At 42.6% G+C, this 20,468-nt stretch overlaps 1 protein-coding gene across 1 annotated transcript in view; it reads right to left on the reverse strand.

Annotated features, from left to right (window-relative positions):
* Positions 1 to 20,468, reverse strand: part of SIM1 (SIM bHLH transcription factor 1) — a 57,388-nt gene that overhangs the window by 12,911 nt on the left and 24,009 nt on the right. The window contains exon 9 of the mRNA XM_065401746.1: positions 2,054 to 2,219. Within this exon, the coding sequence (XP_065257818.1) occupies positions 2,054 to 2,219 (166 nt within the window). The remainder of the gene's footprint in view (positions 1 to 2,053; positions 2,220 to 20,468) is intronic.

The raw sequence follows: 20,468 nt of genomic DNA on the forward strand, positions 1-20,468 counted from the left end.
AATACCCACTGACAGCTGGGTAACCCCAAGGGATCTCCATGTCCAATGGCACTAATTTTAGTAAGAATACCCCCCCCCCCAAAAAAACAGGCTCTGCGTGTGAGCCAAAACCGCTACCATCATTTTACAGCCATGCTTTTGAGTCACTCTCCAATTCTCCACAACTGAGTGACAGATTATGTGGGCTGGAAACTGATGGGCACAGGAAATACCACCTGCTGCAAGTTCTTTACAACAGCTTTAGTTGGTCTTTCAACAGTTTATTCAGTGACTGGAAGGGATGAGGTACAGACAAGCTGCCAGCATTGCTTCTGGTGGGGTGCTACAATGTACAATATGACCGTTTTTCAAGAAACTGGCAACCAGCACTGTTGCCGCTTTACGTATGACAAAATCTATTACTTTACTACCAGTTTAACTGGTGATAAGGATGTAAATTGAAATGGAGACTAACCATACAGGCAACAACTGCTACTAAATTAAAGCCCAAATACATGAGGGTTGCTAAAGGTGCTAGCAAAAGAAAAATTTTGGTGGCAAGGAGGAAGAATCTGTATGGATACTAATCTCAGGTCAGAGAGAGACAGAGAGAGAGAGAGAGTGGAGGGGGGGGGGCGGCGGGGAGCAGCTTTGGATGAAACTAACAGTAGTGAACATGGCCTATCAAGAGAATGCAAAACAATGGATGAGTTCAGATGCCCAAAAGATAAACAGTTGAACACCTCATTGGGAATATTTTGTAGATTAAAATTTTGAGAAATTTTAAACACATTTTATTAGAACTGTTCATTGTGGAGCATTCAGGAGGAAAGGCTATTCTGGGCCAAGCCCTGAGTAACACACAAGAGTGTAATGTGATCAAAATATGAAGTAACAGTAACTATAATGATCATTTTAAAAACTGGCTTCACGAAGTTAGGAGGTGCCCTGAGGTGCCCAAATAAGTATCCCCATTATTAAAAGTGCTTGATACCCAGCAGCTCTCACTGCAGTAAGTTAAAACTACTGGGTCCTCAGCACTTCTGAAAAACAGGCCACTTATTTAAGCACCACAGTATGAACTCAGACTCCTCAGTTTAAGAACCCAGTTTTGCAAATATTGGTCTTGCAGGGAGATCATATCAAGAGGTAACACTATGGGCCAAGTATTCAACTGGACTTTTTGCAGGCATCCACAACTATCTGACTATCACCGCTTACTCATGCAACTATCTCCACTTGGGGCACGTGAGTAAGGCCCACAGGACTGGGCTCAATGTTTGGTAGCCACAACAGTTTGTATGCTCAACAAACCATACTTTCCTGATCAAATATGGGGTTCTGTGCAGCCAAAGAGTTGTATGAACAGATTTTTGCAAGCACATCTTTGGAGATCCATTGGAAATTTGACCCCATACAATAGTCAGGGGATTTTTTTAAAATATAAGCCTGAATATGAAAAAAAGGGAATTAAAGTCTATTGAAACCTAACACCATCTGCCTGTGTTTCCTTTTCCCATTCACAACTTTGTGCCTGGAGGAACCTTCTTCCTCCAGTTCACCAAGCCATATCATCCTAACCCCTTTAGAAACTCACTTCTTTTAGCAAACATTTCACCACATTTCACAAGCACTCCACTCATGTGCTTCCTACTGCCTTTCCTTCTCCTGATAATTGTAGGGCTAGAAAAACAGTTTAAGAAAAAATAGGACCATACCATAACTGGATCATTCAAATGGGCACAACTCAAAGTCCCCAGATACCAAACAACAAAAATAATATAACAAAAGCTTTTTCAACTCTCTACTTGTCCCTCCCCCATGAAATCCCCACCATATATTATTGATGATGATTTATTGATACTGCACCATGCTGTACATGGTATTTTACAATTAACAACACATCCCTGCCCTCAAGATCTTATAGTCTAAGGACCCAATTCTGCCACCCTTTACTCATATTGAGGGGTACTTTCCTCAGCCCATTCTAATTTCTTGCTTGAAAGTCAGCCAAAATCAAGTTATGCAGTAAAGAAAGCTTTGTAATATAAACATGTTGTTCAAAGACAGCTACCTGTGGATACGGTGATGTCCTTGATTTTGACTTCGTGCTTGCGAGCCGTGATTTGCTGCCCTTTCTATTGTCCGTTATGGTTGGAGTTGAATTTGCGTATGAGAATGATGGCTTGGTTGCTGTCACTTGATCCAGGGAGAGTTGTAGTCCTTTATATTCAGTATCCCTATTAAAGGCAGAAGTAGAAGACATAAACTCACTTTATATCTTAATCAGACATGTTTTCCTCTTTGGTGGGGGATGGATACAATTAGTATCTGGAGGAGGGATATCCAGGACAACTGTATAGCTTTAAGTATCAGAGGGGTAGCCGTGTTAGTCTGGATCTGTAAAAAGCAATAAAGAATCCTGTGGCACCTTACAGACTAACAAATGTATTGGAGCATAAGCTTTCGTGGGTGAATACCCACTTCGTCAGATGCATGCATGTATTTACCCACAAAAGCTTATGCTCCAATACATTTGTTAGTCTATAAGGTGCCACAGGACTCATTGTTGCTTTGTATAGCTTTAGTTTTTCTCTACAATATGTATAATTAGAAAAGCCTAAAAATGCAACTAATGTCTCATTCTATTATACAGAGAAATAGTGGACTCAGAGGTAGAGCTGGTCAGAGAAACTTTGACAGAACCATATTCCATTGGAATATATGGTTCCTTTGAAACCAAAATGCTTCATAAAATTGGTTGGTTGGTTCCAGAATTTCATTTTGGAAGGAAAATAGAATAAAAGTTCTGCCAGTGTTGAAACAGACTGTAATGACATTTTTGAAACAAAATATTTCAGTCAATCCAAAATGAATTTTTTTCTGGAATTTTCCCTCACAGAGCATTTCCAAAATTTCAGGTTTCACTCTGATTCAGAGCCAAAAAAATCTTTACAAAACGGAACTCCCATCTTTTGCACAGCATTACTCGAAAGATGTACAGACAAGTAACAAACGCTGTGCTATGCAGTTATCATTTGTATCAGAGAAAAAAGTGACAGAGGGGGCCAAATTCTTCAAAGTTGAATGATCACACATACACAAAGCTGTTCCTTTGCTCAAAGTGAATGTTAAATACACTTGTTTAATGTTTCATGATAAATTCATTCAGAACACTATGTTACTGGGGGGAGGGGGAAATCCTGCATATTTCACTGTCTAGCTAGAAGCTGGCAGTAGCTACAGTGGCACACATTTAAAAAATGATTTTCCTATGACTATTTCATGACCCTAAAAAATGTCTACACAAAAGTGTTCCTGTTTTTTTTATTTTGAAAATATGGTTACCTTATACACCGCATTCTCCCCATCTTGGCACTCCACTTTCTTCAGTAATACAAATCAGTGATGATGGGGACTTTTGAAAATATTACAAGGCAGTGAGTTTGTAACTATGCAGTTAAAGGGATGTGGATGGGTTGTTGTTTTTTTAAACTGACACATATACAACTACCAGCGACAGAACAGTAAATCAAGGGATTTGTTAATATTATTTTGGCAATCTCTGAATTCAGATTGCTGTGATTTGTGAGATCATATCATTCATTATTCCCAAGTATTCAGGCAATTGATGAATATTTGTGAATATGTTTGCAAATCTTTCATAAATTATCCATCCAAAAATTTACTATTCATTTAAAGATTTTCAGTAATCCAATCAGGGAGAATTAAAAAAAAAAAAATACCGTGAAACTTAAATGACCAATCACTGAGTAGCCAAAAATAGCAGTTCACAAAATCAGGTTACTCATTCAAACTTTTTAGTGAATAGTTTATACAAATACATTCTAAGAAAATCAGCAATAGTTCATAATGATTTGCTAACCAAAACAGGGGATAAATTCTTAGAATAGAATTATACCCTTAATCTATGTGACTCTGTGAGGGGAAAAGGAAGTGAGTAGCCCCCATCTCTCTGCATGATCACCAGGGCCAGCTCTAGGTTTTTTGCCCCCCCAAGCAAAAAAATTTTTGGCTGCCCCCGTCCCAGCCGTGGGCTCCTCGCCGCACCCCCCTGCTGCCCCAGCCCTGGGCTCTCCCACCCACGCACACACCCCCTGCCGCCCCAGCCCTGGGCTCTCTCTCCCCCCCGCCACCTGCACCCTCCTTCCGCCATAGCCCTGGGTCACTGGTAACTCGCTCCCAGGGCAGGTTATTCAGCAGGAATTTTAGATGTGCACAGAACACAGACAGGATTGGTTCCCATATGGTTACAGAACTGCAGTAAAGTGGAACAATTTTCAGCTTGTGTGATTGGAGGATATCTGGATGCATATTATAAGACTGTCCTACATAAATGAGGAAAAGTTGAGGTGCCTTTATTATTCTTTTGTTCCACTCTTTCTTTCTATGGGGAATTTGCCAATGCAATATCACTGTCTTCCTTTTAAACAAACAAACAAACAAAAAAGGCAATGGCTGTTGAAAATAGCAATTCCAGTCCTAACCACTGGGAAGCATTTCTTGTTCAATTTTATCCTATTTTTTCTAAAGCAAGTTACAGTGGATCAGTATATTTGATTTGGGAGAAATGAAGTAACAGCTGCCCAAACTGAGCTTGAGCACTCCTGAATTTTGAGGTGTTCAAATCTGGAAGGCAGGTGCTGGGGGGGGGGCTGTGGCTCCACGGGGGAGCACGGCAACATGTATGCAGCAGTGTGTCTGGCACTGCGGGGAGCCAGACACGCTGGTCTGAGTGGCACGGTAAGGGGGCTGGGGGGTTGGATGGGGCGGAGCTTCGGGGGGGCAGTCAGGGGCAGGGAGAAAGGGGGGTTAGATGGGTCAGGGGTTTGGGGGGGCAGTCAGGGGACAGACAGTGGTTGGATAGGCATGGGAGTCCCGGGGGTTTGTCAGGGGACAGGTGGGGTCCTAGGGTGGAAGTTGGGGGGGGTCTCAGGAGGGGGCAGTTGGGGACAAGAAGAAGGGAGGCTTAGATAGGCGGTGGGGTCCCAAGGGGCAGTTAGGGGCAGGGGTCCCGGGATGGGGGCAATCAGGGGACAAGGAGCAGCGGCGCTTAGATAGGGGGTGGGGTCCTGGGGGGCAGTTAGGGGCAGGGGTGATCAGGAGGGGTTGGATGGGTTGGGGTTTCTGTGGGGGACAGTCGGAGGGAGTGGATGGTGGCAGGGTGGGGCTACCCTCTCTCCCTGTGGAGTGTCCTATTTTTTGAATGTTAAAATATAGTATCCCTACTCACAGTGCAGCTTTCCATTCACAGCAGGCTGCAGCATGAGGTCTCAGCTACCTCACTCCCTCCCCCTCTTTCCTGTTGGTAGTGGCCAAGGGAATGCTGGGAAATGTAGTTCTTTCCCTGCTCCAGGGCTGGCTCTATAGGCAGGGAGCTAACCAAGGAACTACAGCTCCCAGGGCCCCCTGTTGGATCCCTGCCGCCCCTGCAAATGGGCTGCCCCAAGCATGTGCTTGCTTTGCTGGTGCCTAGAGCCGCCCCTGATGATCTCATAGAACCTACTCTGATCATGGCTTGTGGAGAAGGAAGAAAGTAAGAAGCTGTATTTTGCAACCTGCCTCCCACAACCCAGCAGCGAAGTGGGAGGAGCCATGGCTCTGCCTCTCCTTTGTGCCAGTCAACAGAGCAAGAGGAGGACAGAGGAGGAATTGTGACTCACAATTCTTTTCTGGGGCAGTGCAGTTGCACGTTGCCTCATACTCAGGACTGAATCTAAAGGTTCAGTCTAGCCCTTAATGAAAACTATTAATAACAAATCATTCAACAATCTCTACCTACCATATCCTGAACCATAATCATACGTACATTGATGTAAGCCATGCCGGTTAAAAATATACATAAACTGTGCCCCAGCCTCTGCATTTCTCTGCTTAGTACAATGAAACTCTTTCAAATAAAAACCATGGCTGCAGGGACAAACCTGATAAATGACTGAAAACGTCCATATATTCAAATGATTAAATATGATGAATCTCTGAATAACTACACAAATAAACCTGCTGAACAGACAAATTAATTTATGGTCAATACATCTGTTCCAGACTAAAACTTGTTTGTACCAGGTAATCAAGAAACCTGTTAGTAGAACAGATTTCCTATTGAAGGCCTCGTCTCTCCGACAAGAAACATACCATACAGTATAAATGAGCCACTGTAATTAGAGCAGTAGCTGGGTACAGTATCTCCCGTTTACAACAGACAGATGTTTCCACAGTGTATAATTAATGTTTTGTAATGCTTAGCTATTTCTTTAAGGAATTCATTTCTCCAAACATTGGCTTTAATAGAGATGGGACTGGGCCATATTTGGATCTGTGTTTCAAACCCTCACAATAATGTGAGTGTTTGGATCCAGGATTTTGGTTTGGCTTATTAGACAAGGAAAGCCCAGCAACAAAATTTGGAGCCCTGTTTTTATCCTCATTAATTTTGGGAGTGATTGGATTCAGGGTTGTGGTGCAGGCCTATCTCTATGCACAAGGCATCTGTTTCTGCACAGTTGAGTGCTACCAATTTGCTCTTCGATTGCATGAAAGGCCAAATGCAATATTAAAATGAAGGATGCTAACATTCTGTAGTTAGTCTTTACGTTTAATTATTAACACATCACAATGTATTATAACTGATCTTCAAAAAATGTTAATAACTTCCAACTCTGACCCAACACCTTTCCTGTGGCAACAAGACTGCAGGGAAAATTATTAGGACAAAACTAGGGAGACAACATGTTCACAACTTTGCTGGTAATCACCAGGGTTTGTTTTGTTAGTGTCTCTGCTCCCTCTCCCGCAGTATCTATATGATTTAAATGGATAATCCAACCTTGTTGGCTACCCACTCCTCCTACTACCACTTAGCCCTCTCAGCTCCAATTCCACCCTGGAACAGAAGCCTTCACACGAATGCAAAGTACCACTTAATTATAACAAAGAAGAAGTTAAAAGGAGACAGGAAGAAATGGCCCCCCACCACTACTTGCATCACAATCCACTACTCCAATACTATCCTTTGTCAGCTGCACCTGTTTAAGGACCAACATATAAATCTTCCAAACTATAATGCAGCACAACACTGCCAGGCCCTCAGGATCTGGGGAACTGTAACACCAGAACCTTCAAACGACCTTGAACCACACTATCCCACCCCTTCCCTAATCTCCACTATCACTGGGTTGAGAAGATGTCCCACAAGAACACCGTACGCTACAATAAATCCTAAAGCTAACTGCTTAATCAGTAACCTCAGTAAACAGAGGAGAAGAAGAAAATAAGAGCCTGAAGCTCCTGCAGCTGAATGCAAAGTCAGTGGTCACCATCTATCATCTCATTTTCGATGGAGCACATGGCCCTGCTTACATCATTAAAACATGGTTCAATGCCACCTGCAACCCTACCCTGGCACCACTAGTCCCCACAGGATACTCTACATCGCAACTCAAGACAGATTTCAGAATGCACCAGAAAAAAGACAAGACATGAGTAGCAGTTCTGCTCCCCTCCATCCTCGGATGCAGAAGACATTTCATCTCAGACACAACAACATTTGATTGAATCCATATGATCTGTGAGGCAGAGGATAAGAGGAACATCAGACTGCTAGTGAGGTACATAACTGCAGCTGAAACTTTGTCACCTTCATAGAGGAATGTACAAAGCTGCTGCCCTCCATGGTATTGGAATCCCCCAGATTCCTTGTCTTCAATGACCTCAACCTTCATATAGACTGTATCCGTGATACAGTAGCACTTGATCTCATGGCCCACATGAAAACCACAGGATTCTCCCAGTCAGTCTCTCACCTACACATGCAGCCAGACATTATGTTGGATCTTATCTTCAGCCTAGCACTGGATACTGGAGACCAACATACCACTGTCCTGGTCTGGTCACCATCTATCCAGGCAGAGGTCAGAGCTTTCCCTCCCTCCCACTAGGATAGTGAGCAGCCAAAGCTGGTCTGCTCCTGAGAAACTCCAGAACTTCCTCAATTTCCAACTCACCCTATTTGAACAAGTCATCCAAATACAAGGTCAGTGCACCAATGAGTTAGTACAATACTACAGTCACTGTTCTCCACTACTATTGATGCCTTGGCCCCAAGCTAGCCACTCACCCACAGTGACCAAGAAGATCACAGTGGTTCACAGATGAACTACAGCAGATTAAGCACACAGGCACAAAGTTAGAATGGCAGTGGTGCAAAAATACATTCTGACTCCCTCCATCTGCAGCACAAACACCTGCAGGACAACACCACTACCATAACGGAGAAACAACCAGCCTTCTACCCCTCCCCAATCAGCATTGCAGAATCATGGCCAGCCAAGTTATTTTGCATAGTGAGCTGGCTAGTCAGCCCAGACTGCATAACCCAGACACCAGACCAAGCATTGATTGTTATGAAGAGCTGTCTCCACTGATAAGATCAACCAAATATATATTGAGCTAACTGGGGGAAAACTCCACCTCTGACCAGGTTGTATTATCCATCCCACTACTGCAACTAAGTTTGGTCCCATCACACATGCCAAAGCTCAGGATGCTCTGAAAAATACAGGAGCTACAAGTGGAAAGGCTCCATGCCCCTGTGAAAAAGCTCCATGCCCCTCCTGGCTGGTAATAGCCAGTGAAAAACTATGCCTGCAACTAACGGAGGTAGTCAATGCCTTCTTTAGAGAAGCACAACTAACAAACTCCTTGGAAAATGCAATCGTTATCCAGGTCCTCAAGAAGCCAATACCCTGAAGATCTCTCCGGCTACTGTCCTGTCTCCATCCTCCCATTCCTGGGCAAAATAAGTGAGAATGTTGTAGTCACCAAACTCTAACATGTGACGTCAGCCAACATCCTGGATACCTCACAATCAAGGGTCAGACCAGGGCACAGCACAGAGATGGCTCTAGTGGCACCAAAGACAATCTCCTCCTGGCCCTGAACTCAAGTTAGACCTCCATGGTCATGCTGTTGGACTTCTTTGCAGCCTTTGACAGAGTGGACCACAAGGTGCTATTAATCCCCTGTGATGGGGTTCACCGACCCCAAACTAAGGTTAAAGGTGGTTGAAACTGTTCTGGGCCAAGAAGGCCCTGTCACTGAGCAGTTGCCAGGCATGCTCCCTGTGGAGGACCTGCTTGAAAGGGAGCTCTAGCAGGCAGGCAGGGGGAGAGTGAAGGAGAGACTGGCTGCAAGAAAGCAGACAGGCGGTAGCTGCTGAAGCAGAGTAATCATAGAATCATAGAATATCAGGGTTGGAAGGGACCTCAGGAGGTCATCTAGTCCAACCCCCTGCTCAAAGCAGGACCAATCCCACACTAAATCCCCAAATGGGCCCCTCAAGGATTGAACTCATAACCCCGGGTTTAGCAGGCCAATGCTCAAACCACTGAGCTATCCCTCCCCATTAATCTACAGGGGCAGGACGGAAACTGTGAGTAAGATTAGGCTAGGTTTTGACCCACTCCTTTTTCTCCTTCTCCCTGACCAGAGGGAACAACTGGACTCTGAGAGTGAGACAGGAAGCCTCCTTTTCCCCCAGCTGAGGCTCTGAATTACTTAGCCTGTGCAAGGAAAAAGGCTGGAGCTGGGGATTGCACACACCACTGGGAAGGAAGAGACCATGGTATGGTAGATAGGCAGTGTGCTACAACCTGCAGTGACATAAGAGAAGGGAGATTCATGCAGAAAAATTATTGCCTATGAAATAAAAGAGTTCAATGGATCCCAAAACCCAGCCTTTTGCTGGACTCTTTCATGACTGGGCCTCCTTTTGCCTCATTTGAATGTGCTTCACCATGGTGATGAAAGCATCTCTGAGGACCATCAGTGCTCTGTCAAAAACAGAATATAGCCTAATAATTTATGCAGAAGACATATAAAAGTATTGGGACAAACTCTTGCTCACAAAAGTTAAGAAGGTTCTAACTCATCAGCTCTTACAGATACACATCTGTATCAATACATGATAATCCTATGCCATATACCATGGGAGTCTAACTTAACAGCAGTAACACCACACTGACGATATGAGCATATTGTCATATCAGTACTTGGCAATCTGTGGCAGTGGCTTACCTCTCTATTGTGGTACTGTGGCTGCTGTCTTAGTTTCCTTCATTGGGTAATTTATCCATCCTGCTCAACCCAGACTCCACTCATTCTGGAATACAACAGCAAATCTTCTCACCTTTGCCGCAGAGAATTGGAGGAAGGAACCTTCTCCACCTTCTGCCAGAAGTTCTGGCATTGAGCCCCCAAAGGTGACCAGGCCCAAACTCTATGCCCTCTACACCTCTTTACTCCTTCCAGGGCCCTAACTAGAAAGGCCCAGAACTTTTCTCCTTCTACAGCCTCTTCTTGTTCTTCAGGAAAGGGAGATGTTTATATCATCTAGCACTTCGTCCCAGCACTTCTTGCTGTAACAGCTTCTAATTCCCATTAGCTCTGGGAACTACAACTTCCAGAATTTCCCTAACCTAAGCTGAAGCAAGAAAAGAGCCTGTAGTTTATCTTAAAGGGACAGTATGCCCTTTTACACAATCATATTCTAATAGCAATGCCTTGAATTAGCATTAATCCACTACTAATACAATGTAAAGGTCATTGACACAGTACAATGTGACTTTGGTATTATCTGAACATAAATGTGAGTGTAAGGGGATATTTATACAATAGGGTTACGCATTGTAAACATGATTACGTAATGTTACTGAGGAGACATAGCAAGCATCTGTCCCCACAGTAGAAAGCGTTTTGTCGTTTTAATTGTTCAAGCTATTGGTCCTCAAACTATTGAGCCATGGGTTGGATCCACTTATTACATATAGTCATCGTTCCCTGTGCTTATACACAGGTATTGTATTGTTATTTTTAAAATAACATATTTCTGCAATTGGCATTTATGTTGGTTAGTGACGCTAAAGAACTATTTCTGCCAATCTGACATAAAATGGAATAGAAATTGGAATGTTAAACTGAAATAATAAAGAAAACCCCTACTGCTGGAAGTTCACTGTAATCCATACTCAATCTGTTTCACTGAGTTCCTGCCATTTAGTTTAATTACGCCAGGAGCGAGAAAAGAAGTCTGTAACTTTTCTTTGTGTCTGAGCACAGTGCTATAATAAATCATTTTTCTACTTTTGAAAAAATGTCCACTTGTATCATTGCTGCTTTCTACCCCCTCTCAGTGTTGACAAAGCCTCATTCAGCTGATGAATAAAAGGAAAACAGATTCTTGCTCTTTGTTGTCTCCATTACTTTCTGAAGCAGCAGGTGGCACAACAGACTGGACAATTTTCTCATCTGTTATGTCCTATGCTCCTGTACAAAGTATCTCAGCAATGCTGAAAAAAGCCACAGTCTGCTTACAAGATATGTAAGGAGGGGAATTCATGTAACCTTCCTTAATGCTGTTAGTAGTGATGGGTGAACCACTGGTGATAAAATACAAAACATTTCTCCACCCTCTACTCCCTTCATCTTAAATGTAAAGCAAACTCTTTTTGAAGTTTAAAAACATTTTGTGAAGTTTCCTACCCACCTTCCCTTTAGTTTTCAGTTTAATACACTTCTGTACTTCCAAGTTCAAGCCAGGACCAGAAACAGACGTGCCAATATACAATGAGAAAGGCTGCGCTCTGGCATTTCTTGCCTAACCAGAAGCAGGAATTATCAAACATCTTGCAAGAAGCTCAGCTCTGGTGAGATTTCCAAGCTAAGGGCGCAGTCCTGCACCCATTTACGCCAATGGCAAAAATCAGTGAGATCAAGAGCAGACTTTAGTTTTGGATACTCAAGGGGTTCGTTTAATTTCAGTAAGTACACCTCTACCCTGATATAACGCGACCCAATATAACACAAATTCTGATATAACGCGGTAAAGCAGTGCTCTGGGGGGGGGGGGGGCTGTGCACTCCGGCAGATCAAAGCAAGTTTGATATAACGCAGTTTCACCTATAACGCGGTAAGATTTTTTGGCTCCCGAGGACAGCGTTATATTGAGGTAGAGGTGTATCCAAACTTTACAATGCTTACCTGAACTGAAAAGAACCTCTGAACCTTTTGCAGTTCCCCCATCACCTGTTACCAGACTTCATTGGTGTTCTGTTGTGTGACCTTGGGCTAATCACTTCACCTCTCAGTGCCTCAGTTTCCCCATCTGTAAATTGGGATAATGATACTTACCCTCCTTTGCAAAACACTTTTAGATGAAAAGCATTACACAGGCCTGATCCAAATCCCATTGAAGTCAATGAAAAGGCTCCCTCTGACTCAGTGGGCTTTGGATTAGGCCCTTCAAGAGATTACTTACTATTATGGTTAATAATAAAACTAGTTTGAGCAGCTATAGTTCTGAGTTCCAGGCATTTCTTTCCTCATAAGCGGCATTAAGAAGTCTGCATGGGTAGCATACAGCTTGTGGAGTCACAGACATCTTCTCCCATCATAAGAGTCCCACACTGCAAATCACAGCAAACCTTCAAACACTGAACAATCTCCAAACTAAGGGCTTGTCTACACAGTGTGGTAATGTGCATTAGAAGGGTGTGAATTCTAGTGCACACCAATGTATCATACACTAGCTGGCCCATGCGGACCTTGCTATTGCACACTAAAAACTCCTTACTGTGCGTTCATGTAGTACTGTTTGAAACAGGTCAGCAGGGTCTACATGGGCCAGTTAGTGTGCATTAGAATTCCCCCCACACACACTCATGCATACTACTGCACCACATTAACAGTCACTCCTGCTGTCAAATTGGTCTGATAGTTAAATAAAAGAGAGTTCTGGCCTCTAGAGCATCATAGTACAGCTGCATTTCCAACAATTAGGAGATGCAGCTTGTCATTCCCAGCTACATGTATACACAGAAGCAGTAGGATTGTTGGCCAAACAGCAACACTTTGTATGCTTGAATTCACGAGGTTTTGCCCAAATTAAAGCGTGTGTCAAAGATCTATAATTGTTTTATAAATAAAATTCTTATGATAGTTTAGGATAATTATATACAAAGATCATTTACATCTGTACTCACATGTAACTTGGAAAAAATGTAGAATGCATAAAATAAATGTAACAAAATACGACGACACTAATTTCATTCTGTGATGTGAGTCTATAAAAAGTATATCTTTCAAATGTAAGGTGTCTCAGAACACAGTGGGCCAAAATCACATCTGGTATATATCCAATGATTGTGTAAGTAAATGGAGCAAAATGTATTTGTGTATAGCTCTCAAGGCTTTTGGATGTTAGAACCTGCTTGATAATGATAAAGTTGGCTAAGGGAAAGGCTGTCTGCTAAGCTTTTTGAAAAGTGCCATGAGAACTCTAATGTCTACTTGGACAGTCACCAAATACATAAAGAAAGGAGCTTAGTTCCACATTTCATTTGACAGCAACTCTAACAGTGAAGAACCTGATGGCCCACCCCTACAAAGTCAGCATTGGATATGTTGTTGGATTGATTGACCTTTTATATCATTGTTTTCCATTACTTTAAATTCGTATTTTTTTTTAAAGCACGTTCTAGAATGAACTACAACCCTGCTAGATGAGGGGTAAAATGGAATTTTTCTCTCTTTAAAAAATGCTTCCTTTGGAAATTGATCTTTGGTTATATTCTCACTTCAGTGTGTCAAGATTTATGCATGCACAGTAATTCCTATTAGTATTAATGGCACACTGGCACACAGATATAAATTCTCACACATCAGCATGAGAATATTCCCATTACTACAGGCATTTTACTGTTGCCCAGGCTACACTTCTCACCTCAATCTTTATCAATGACATTTTTATATGCTGAAATTATTTTGTTTTAGTACCACTGACACCTTTAAGACACTGCACTGGGACCCTTGAAATCTGGGTTCAAGCCCCAGCTCTCCCGTAGACTCCCTGTATGACCTTGCCAAGTCTCAAAGTGTGAGGATTTTTCAAAAGCACTCAGCATGAGCATTGGCCTGCTAAACCCAGGGTTGTGAGTTCAATCCTTGAGGGGGCCATTTAGGGAACTGGGGCAAAAATCTGTCAGGGATGGTACTTGGTCCTGCTGTGAAGGCAGGGGACTGGACTTGACTCAATGACCTTTCAAGGTCCCTTCCAGTTCTATAAAAGGGAAAAAAAACCCTCTTCCCCCATTGAAGTCAATGGGAGTTTTACCAATTAGTTCAATGGGAGCAAAGTTAAGCGCATTGGGAGCTCTGGAAAATCCCACCTGTAATCTTTCTGTCTCAGCTCTCCATCTGTGAAAATGGGGATAATATTTCCTTTCTCCCATCCTCTGTCTCACTAGTCTATTTAAAATATAAGCTCTGCAAGGCAGAGACTGTCTCTTACTATCAGTATGCATGATATATAGCAAAACAGGGCCCTGATCTCATTTGTGGCTTCCATTTGCTGCTGTAGCACAAATAATAAGTCTTATGGGGCAGGGACTATCTTTGTGTTCTGTCTTTGTACAGTCTCTAGCACAATGGGGTCCTGGTCCAGAACCCAGGGCTCCTTGGTGCTATAGTAATGCACATTATTTTATTATTATTATTAAGTGTATTTACAGAAAGCAGTACCAAAGCCACTATTGATGCCAAGTGTTTCTTATTATTTGAGAATCTCCATATATTTAACCTAAATGTTTTTGACTCTGTGCTATATCATTTATCCTTGATTAAACCTCTTCTAGATAGTTAATCATTAATGATTTCTTTACAGTTGCTGTGCAAACAGTTCATTCACACCTATGACATATCAAATTTCAGAGATATGTTCCTTAATTGGATTCATTTATTTCTAATCTGCTTAAATTCTCACTACTGTAATGCTTGACTAAATATACATTAAACTCTCCTATTTAAACTGCCAAAATAAATTTGAGATGTATTCTATGAATAAAAGTACTTGATTGAACACATGTATTACCACTGTTATTATGTACCTGTCTGAGCAGAAATTATTAGAAATAACTCAATAGATAAGCACTTGTGATGCTTATGCAAAAAAAGGCTTCAGAGTTGTTGCTTTAGACTTTTTGGTGAAGATTTCCAGAAATAGGAGGCTACATTTATGCTCTTAAGTCTACAGCAAGGAACTTAAATAAATTGATCTGATTTTCAAAAGTGCTGAGCAACCAGAAGCTCCCATTGGCTTCAATAGGAGATGTTGCATGCTCAGTGCTTTCTATTTTAAAACCAACCCAGTTATTTAGAGGTGAGATACTCACCCCCCACTCTGGCCCCTTTACCCCTGGGCAGAAGCAGTGTTAAAAGTGCTAAAAGCCTCAGTTCTGGCTGCAGGAGGATTGGTGAGGGTGAGGCTGGGGATGGGAGGGACATGCCAGGGGCAGGGCCACACCACTGCAGAAGATCCTCACAGCACTGTAGTCCATATTGCAGCCTGGGGAGGCTGCTGTCACTTTAACATGCCCCCAGAGCTATCTAAGTTACTCCAGGGGCTTCTTTAGCACCAGAAGCAGCCAAAAATTGGGAGGGCACCAGACTGGCGTAAAGCCATGCTAGCCCCCCACCATTGGGCTGTGAGTTTTGTGTTGCATTTCTTAGAGTCACAGCACAGACTCTGATCCTCGGCATCTGAATAAGGACTGAAGACTCTAACTTCAGGCTCCTATTTTTTAAACTCTTGGCCTTTGGCCCCTAGCCAAGAGAGAAATGCTATAGTTTATAGTTTCTGCATTCACCTCAGAGCACTCTCCAGAAAATAAGAACCACCACATGGCATTGAAGTCTCTGATAATGCTGGGCCTGGTATAAGCAGATGCAGCTCCCACAGAAGTCTACTAACCAAATTCAGATGTGGCAAAAACAGTGTTGTAGGTTACACAGCATATGCAGATTGGTCAGGTGTACTTGGTAAAATCATGTAACTTGCACTGATTTTGATTGGACCTTCAATGGGTGTGCAAAATGAGTGTAACGCACATGCTGAGGGAACAGAAGAGAGATGTGGCAAGACATGTAATATAGGCTATGAAATAAAGCTGGATCTCCTGTTTTATTTACATCCTCCTACTAATTGCTGTTCCTGCTATACACCTTTTCTGTCGCCTCAGACTTAGAACTGGTTGGGAATTTTCTAACTAAGTATTTGTTTCATCTGAAAAGTTTCTCCGGGCCAGAATGCAATTTCTGAGAGAGATACCCTGCTTCGAGAATAGTCAACAGCTCAGTGGCTAGGGCACTCATGTAGGATGTGAAAGACCCAGGCCAAGTCCCCACTCTCTCTGATTCAGTCTCTCTCATTCAAGGTTTTGGTTTTGTTCTGCATTGGAACAGAAATAAATGTTGAAACCCCAACAATTTTTGCTAAATGGAATTCTTGTTTTCAAACCAGCCATACTGGGACTGTAAGTTACATTCTTTTTGCACACCCACTGAATGTCAAAATTGGTGCAAGATACTTGGCTTTATTACCCACTCACTTTTATGACTCACTGTGTAACTTACACCACTGAGCATATCACCCCTGAAGTGAGCCCTTTATGCCTACAGCCAAACACAGAAAAACAATTTTTTTTTGTCAACAATGGTTATTTTACAATTCACCTAATAAAATTAGTATTAAAAATAATAACAAGAATTTATACAGCTTCACCAACATACACAGCACTTAAAACTTATGTTGAGACACTGAAAGTAAGTCTACTGGAAGCTGAACAGGTGAAAAGGTACAGATACTGGGTAATAAAACATTTACAAGATAATAGGTATGGGGACTATCTAGTGCACTTTTCCAAGCAAATAAATACAATTTAAAAAATCATGATAATGTCAAGCTACATTCTGTCCTTTTCAATTCAGTTCGAGTTTTCTCGTTAGCACACTAAGGGCCCAATCTTACAAGGGAGTCGAGAGTGCTAAGAACCTGGCAGGATCAAGTCCTTATCGAACAGCACTTCGTACTTTGCTACTTTTTCTTTAACTCCGCTAACCTGATTTAATATCAACAGAATAACCCAAATCAACCTGATTTAATATCAACAGAATAACCCAAGTTGGATGAACAGTCTTTGAAGAGTCTGATTGACACATGCAGTACAAATTGTAGCTCTAGGATTCAGAAGTGTACTTGTCAGGCTGCACGGTGGAATGTTCTATTACTGCAACTCTATGATCTAGCCCTCTGCGAGCATTATTTCAAACTTTATTAGTAGCTAGTATTATTTCAAATGCAGAGACTCAGTCCTGAAGCCTTACCCAGCCCCTGATCCTGCATGCTTTACTCAGGCAAAAGGTCCCACTGACTTTAATGGCACTTTTCCCTGAATAAGGAGAGCTGGATCAACTTATTAGTCCTTACTCAGGCACAACATCTGAGAACTACCCAAGGAAGGACTGAATGAGGACTATATTATTTTGTTCTGTATATACAACAGAAATTGGAAATAGAGTACAATGTTGTTTGTGCAAAGCTTTTGGCTGGATTTTGGATAAACAGGGCTCTAGATGGAGGAGAGAACCAGCCTGAGAGTTTTAAAATAGCAGCACTGCAGGCCCCCAACCCAGAGCAGAGTAAAGAGAGGACAGGAAGTCCCCTACCAGAGGCTAGTTGTGAAAGGGCTGCAACTCTGGGCACAGCACAGATACAAAAATGATGGGTGGGTTTAAAGAACTCTGGGTTAACTCAAAGTGTCCACATAAGGCTAAGAGATATAGCTGAACATTGATTAATCAGACACTTCAATTATCAGAGCTGTACTGACACTTCAGCAATATAATGGCAGTTAATTTCAATATTGCTAGTATATGGTTGCCCCAAAGATTTACACACTGTGGGCTGAAGATAAAAACTATGGCTGTTCTTTATTAGGCTTCAACAAAGCAACAACAACATGCTTAAATTCACCCCTATTCAGCAAAACTTCTAAGAATGTGCTTAGCTTTAAGCATGTGCTTAAGTCTCATTGATTGCAAAATTGACATCATTGGAATTTAAGCACATGCTTAAATTAAAGTTAAGTTTAAATATGTTAAGAGCTGATTATATGCTCAAGTGCTTTGCTAAATTGAGGCCTGACCGCTATATACTGTTATTTTATCCATGTTGCTTAATTGTACTAAATGGCTGATATTAAACGATACCAACAACAATTAATTAGGCATTTAACCATTTTTAAAATCATGGGATTAACATCTGACTATAGTCACCACAAACATTTTCAGAAGGGCCAGATGCTGTATCCTTCTTCACCCAGCTTCCACAAGTAGTCCCCCTGAAGTGAATGAGGCTACTTCTGGAGTAGCTTATTCAGTGTGAGTACGGGTGTCAGAATCTGGTTCATGCTGAAAAGTGAAAACAGATCTCATCTGAAGCACGTACTAGCCATGGGTGAAAGGAGAAAAGAGATTAGTTACTTAGCACTTAATTTAGGGCATGTTTGTCAGGAAGCAGGGCCTGCAGGAGAGCCAATCTCCAGGCAATTTAATGAGTGCAGCTGGCCTGTAAGGGTACATCTGCACTGCAAAGAAAAACCCAACTCAGGCTCGCGGGTTTTGAGCTGTGGGGCTGTTTCATTGCTGTGTAGACTTCTGGGCTTGGCTGGAGCCTGGGTTCTAACCCTGTGAAGTGGGAGGGTCCCAGAGCTCGAGCCCAGCCTGAGCCTGGAATTCTACACTGTAGTGAAACAGCCCTGTAGCCTGAGCCCTGCAAGCCTGAGCTGGCTGGCATTGGCCAGCCGCAGAGTTTTCTTTGCTTTGTAGACATAGCCTAATAAGCTGCCTGATGGGCTACACTACCTGATTGTTGGGAAGAGTTAGCAGACTGGCTCTTAAGCCCAGCAGCAGCAGTTCAATGGCTGTTTACACAATGATTTACCCATGGCTGTGTGAGCGCTTGCCTTGCCTTTCTCCAGGTAACCCAATCCTGACCCTTGGTTTCAATACCTGACTTCTGACCCTTGGCTCTGGGCCTGGCTTCTGACTCTGACCCTGGGCTCCAATTCCTGACTACTCTCTCCTGCTCCAACCACGAGGCACAACTGCCCATACCCCAGTCACTGACAATGTTATATATATATATATACATATATATATGTATACATATATATATATATATACATACATACACACACACACACACACACACACATCGAGACAGTGTGTGCCATGAGGGAGACAGAAGAGCTGAGGCCTGAAATCAGAAGCAGAATAATAGTTTGTCTTTGAAAAAAAATAAGCCACTAGTTTTGAATACCGAAAGTGACCCATGGAAATTACAATGAAACTATATGCAAAACAAAGAAGTGGGAAACCTACTGAACCAAGACACACAGCAGAGTGAAGCATGAAGGAGACTTAAGGAAACAGGAGAACCCAAACTAGTAAAATTGCTTAAGGAATACAGTGTTGCAGAAATCCGTGCAGGAGCTATGGGCCAATTGCCTTCCTCCTGCCACTTCCACACAAAACCCAACAAACGTTGTGCAAGAGATCAAGAAGGGTTGGTCTGGAAGGAGTCTTCCAGCACTCAACTCAGTCGCTTGGCATAAAGATGGTACACAGCCAATAATGCAAGCCATAGAATGTAGCAGCAGTTGGAGCCCAGCATGTGGTGGGGAAGAGCTATGTATATGGATAGTGGCAAATCCACTGGCTGCTCCTCCACCTGGCCTGCCGCCACCATCAAGCCCTTGCTGCACTGCCACAGAGAGAGGCTCCATTACACATAGCTCTGAGACGTTCAGAGTTTGTACATTATGTCCTTTCCCATTCCACCCAAGCAGCAGGACCACTGACATGCTCTTTCGGGTTTTCTATTCCTACCTGCCTGCAGAGGCATGGGGGGATTGTACCATTTGGCCCAGAAAGAGGAGTGATAAGGAGTGAGGATCTGAATGGAAGAGTAACAAATAAGGAACCTTGTCTGACATGGCAGCACAATGCAAAGCAGTTGCAGCCTCCTCCAGACAACTTGGATGGAATGTTCAAGTTTTATCATCTGATGAAACACAAGCTAACAAACTGCACTCTGAGGACAAGACTTATACTGTATATGGAAGCATGAAGGAGAAATTCTAAAAGAACACCACTCTGGTCCCTTATTATACAGCTGGTGAAAGTACTATCATGAAGCATGACTGAATCTTTTCTGAACCTGTTGGCAATCTGTGTTTCCGTGATGGTAGAATCGACAGTGAAGTGCATTAGGGGATATTATTATTATTAGCATCAAAAAAAGATTCCCTTGGGAAGGAAGCATGGGAGTGGATTTATTTTGCATATGACATTGGTCAAAAGCTCACCAAAAAATGAAAGAAAGAGAAAAAATCATAGAATATTAGGGTTGGAAGAGACCTCAGGAGGTCATCTAGTCCAATCCCCTGCTCAAAGCAGGACCAACACCAACTAAATCATCCCAGCCAGGGCTTTGTCAAGCTGGGCCTTAAAAATCTCTAAGGATGGAGATTCCACCACCTCCCTAGGTAACCCATTCCAGTGCTTCACCACCTTCC

Source organism: Emys orbicularis, chromosome 3, assembly GCF_028017835.1.
Source record: "Emys orbicularis isolate rEmyOrb1 chromosome 3, rEmyOrb1.hap1, whole genome shotgun sequence".
NCBI classification, from domain to species: Eukaryota; Metazoa; Chordata; order Testudines; family Emydidae; genus Emys; species Emys orbicularis.